We start from the raw sequence: 3994 nt of genomic DNA on the forward strand, positions 1-3994 counted from the left end.
TATTATTTTCTGCATAAAATTCTGCATAATGCAAAGGATTTATAGACATAAGTATTAGGACATTTTAGTAACTTTAGATAGATGATTTAAATAGTGTATATTCGACGAGGATTATTTTTGTTCTTCACTAAGACCCTCTATAAAGAGAAGCAAAATAAAAGAGGTCAGTGCACAAGCTAGGCGGAGATAGAAAAATAGGCGATAGCGATAGCACAAGCAAGATGCATGTTGTGATTTAACGTCGCCAGTGTCGTAAAGTCTGTTCGTATTATTTATATGGCACTTTCTATACTCTCTTAGAGCTTCTTTACATTCGCTCCATTTTAAGTAGAAAATATGAGAAACATATATCGTACAAAGAAGAAAAGATTGATTCTGTCCTTTTATTATCCAAAGAAAACAGTTACGTCTGGTAATGTTTATTGCATTAATTTATTTCATTTCCTGCTTATATAGATTCGGAGAATAATATAAATCTGAAAGAGAAAAACTCTAATAAATAATCTCTCATTAATTACGCTTATTAATCCAGACATTTAAGACAAACATAATTCAATTTATGAACATTATACTCAATTTCTAACGCTAATCTTAATTTCTTATTTTGTCGATTCTTATTTTTGTAAATTGCTGTTTTATTGTCATACAATATGTCAAGCTTATGCTAGTAGATAATTATTTCTTTCATTAATAAAAACAATAAAAGATATATTTAAATTTTGCGAGAAAAAACATATAATAAGGAAAATGTGGATAAATCTATAATTATTAGAGAAATCCTTTTAGAAACAAAATAATTTTTTTAAAATATTTACAGTTTTAACACATTTAAAAGAATAATCACATGTTAACACTAAAAACTAAAGTCTCAGACATGATTATCACAGGCAATAAAAAGAAACAGACTAAAAAAATACAGGTATATCTCAAACTACCAGAAATTTCTTTACATTCATATACGGTTTCTGATTTAGGTTAAAATCTAATGCCCGTGTTCATTCTTTGTTCTTATTACCTGAGCTTTTAATTGGATTCTTTCCATTTGGTCATAAATTAACACAAGTGTCGCTATATCTTTATTACTCACTGGACTACCAAGAATGTTTGCGTCGATTATAGTGTCACCAAATAAAAAAACATTAAATAAGCCTGTTCTTTTTGGCTGAACTTTTGCACTGGTTCATCTTTTTTCCTTTTCTCCTCGGGAAAAAAGAAGAGGAAGAAAGATGAATTGATGCAAAAGTTCAGCCAAAAAGAACAGGCCTAGAATGCCCAGATCTTTAAAAGAAATACGCTGTGTATTAAACTTGGATTAGACTTGAAATTGAGATTGAATTGGAATTTGACCAATCAAAATAAAGTTTACAAAACTTGATATTTTTTTCTTTCTTCTGATTGCTTAAATTGAAATCCAATCTCAATCTCTAGTTCGATATAGGCTTTATATAAGTTGTTTTCCACTTACATAAAAAAACACTTAGATAAATTTCATTTATGACATCATACGTCAGTATGAATGCATGTTCCTTTTCATTCTGACATGTGAGATTCAATTGAGCTTATATCTATTATTTGTACAAGGAACTGTGTGCTTTACTGAGTCTAGTTAATGCTCATTTCCATCAATGTAGATTAACTTTAATCTCGGTTCGACTTAAAGATCATTTATACTGGCTGTAATCTGTAAGAACTGACTTAATTACAGTCGAAGGAGAAGAATAACCAGCTACTATTAATCAATGACTACATTTACACGACATCCTTAATCAGGTTTAATAATATCCGCAATTATGAAAATGGCTAATCAGTCATTCCATTCTTTACAAGAATAGAATGACTAAATATGTAGTTATGGAACTCACCAATAGCTGTAATTGAGTTTCGTAACTACAGATGATATTAAACTTGATTAAGAGTAACGTGTAAACGTAGTCAATTTGTACACATTATGGCATAAGATAACAAATTATAGCTAGTATAAATAATCCTTTACTTCCCATCTTTTTCTAAATCTAAAGCTAACTTTTCATGCATAGTATGCTGCGACAACAAAATGTTATCTGATCCATATTTTCAAGAACTGGTTGGAAATGCATCATTTCACAAAAAATTTTTAACCAATGGTAACGTTTTGCTGCCACAACACACTGCGCATGAAAAGTCAGCTTTAGAACTAGAAATAAATAAAGAATAAGTAGAAGATTAAAAGTCTGTTTTTTATTCCTGCATTAAACTGCACTTCTTTCTCGCTTCCACCAAAATCATAAAAACATATGTCTATTTCACTTTAAAAGTGTGCACTAGTTCTAAAAGTGTGTACTAGTTCAATTACAGAAGACAGACCTCCTCAAAATTAATCTACATTAATGGAAACAGGTATAACTCACATTAAAAATGAATTATGAACCTGTATTAATTTATCGTTATGCGATAACTTCGTCACCAAAGTAATCAAGTAGTAACATTATTATTGGAAATACAATACATTATTATCGGATATAAAATATTCGCATAATTTTATATTCACAATCAGTATGAAAATGGAAAGCACTATGGATACAGTATTAATCTAGAATATTTTAGTCTAGAAAATGGGTTAGTTCCACACCGTTGATGTAACCGAGCCAGAACCATCATGCGTGCGATTACAATTTATGAAAAATGAGGTGCGACAAGATGAGAAGGCAGGTATATCCGATAAGGTCGACAAACGCGAACCGAACGGATGGCGGAGTAACGGCAGCGCGAGTATTAACGGAGTCGAAGACCGAGAACGATACGTAGCAGATTCGCGTGATATGGGCTTCGAATAGAGTCACCGGAGGGAACTCCGTATCCGGAGTCTTATACCGGGGCCATACTGCGTGTACTTACGTTGGTAAGGCGGAACAGGCTCACTTGATCCCAAATGAATTCGATGACGGCCGATATCCAGGAGCGTGTGGATGACGCTTGCGGTATGACACTGTTTTTCGACAACCACGTGGACATCGGCTCAAAAAATTCTGCAAAACGTGGGCAATCGCATTCGTGAGAGCGTCACAGACACCGTATAGATTAGCCCACTACGCGAGAAGAGGGGGGGGGGGGAGAGGGAGAGTGGAAGTAGAGAAAAGAGATAAAAAAAAAAAGAACCCGAGATCGAGAAGATCAGCGTCGGATATTTAAGGACAACGCAACGAGATCTCTTTTTTTTTCCCTCTCTCTCGAAAAAAAGTCGTGCATTTTTCATGTTGCGTCACACCTACTCGAATCGCGCGTATATTCGTGGCCCTCCAGACACGATCCCGCCAAAACGCGTAACGCGGCCGAAAATCGCGTGAATCGCGGCGAAAGAGACGACGCGAAGGCGATGCGGTGAAAAAAATTGCTTTAGTGCCGCGAACATAGGCGCGCGCGTGGCTTCGCCGTCGAGGATCGATGATGGCGCATCACGCCTCGGGAAGGCATCTTGGGCGCCATCGATGGGCGATCGCGAGATTCGGAATCGAAGGAATCGCGCGCGGCGACGTCGCGAGACAGAGCGAGACGCGCGTGGACTCTCGTCGATCGGATGAGGCGGTTATTGAAGCAAATGAAATGGAAAGCGTGTGCGAGGGATGCGTAAAAGAGGACGCAGACGATACATAAGGGGGGACACCTTCCAAGCATCGGCGGCCATCTTGGAATTACAGATAGAGTGCACCAAAGCGCGATGCAGCATACACGTACAGATCCCAGCCGGATAACACACGCAGATTCGTTAGTCACGTCACGAGCTGGATGCGGGTTACGTTATGGAGTGCGGACTTACGTCGGATAGGCAGAATAGGCTCGCTTGGTCCCAGAATTGAACCCACTAAACACAAGAATGCCAAAGAGCACCGACAGTGTGCGACGTACGACAGTGTTGTGTGACAACGACGTGGGACTTTGGATCAATGCGATTGGCGAGACCTCTTCGGCTTCATTCGGCGATTGTCGACGAGCCAGGGACGGCTCTATTGGCACCCCG

General features: G+C 37.6%; 1 protein-coding gene across 1 annotated transcript in view; it reads right to left on the reverse strand.

The window, feature by feature from the left end:
- LOC108748648 (dual specificity protein kinase CLK2) overlaps window positions 1-3994 on the reverse strand; it is a 25681-nt gene extending 21687 nt beyond the window's left edge. The window contains exons 1-2 of the mRNA XM_018486913.1: window positions 3794-3994; window positions 2875-3005 (exon numbers count right to left, since the gene is read on the reverse strand). Of these exons, the coding sequence (XP_018342415.1) occupies window positions 2875-2991 (117 nt within the window). The 5' untranslated portion in view covers window positions 2992-3005; window positions 3794-3994. The remainder of the gene's footprint in view (window positions 1-2874; window positions 3006-3793) is intronic.

Source organism: Trachymyrmex septentrionalis, unplaced genomic scaffold, assembly GCF_001594115.1.
Source record: "Trachymyrmex septentrionalis isolate Tsep2-gDNA-1 unplaced genomic scaffold, Tsep1.0 scaffold24, whole genome shotgun sequence".
Lineage (NCBI taxonomy): Eukaryota > Metazoa > Arthropoda > Insecta > Hymenoptera > Formicidae > Trachymyrmex > Trachymyrmex septentrionalis.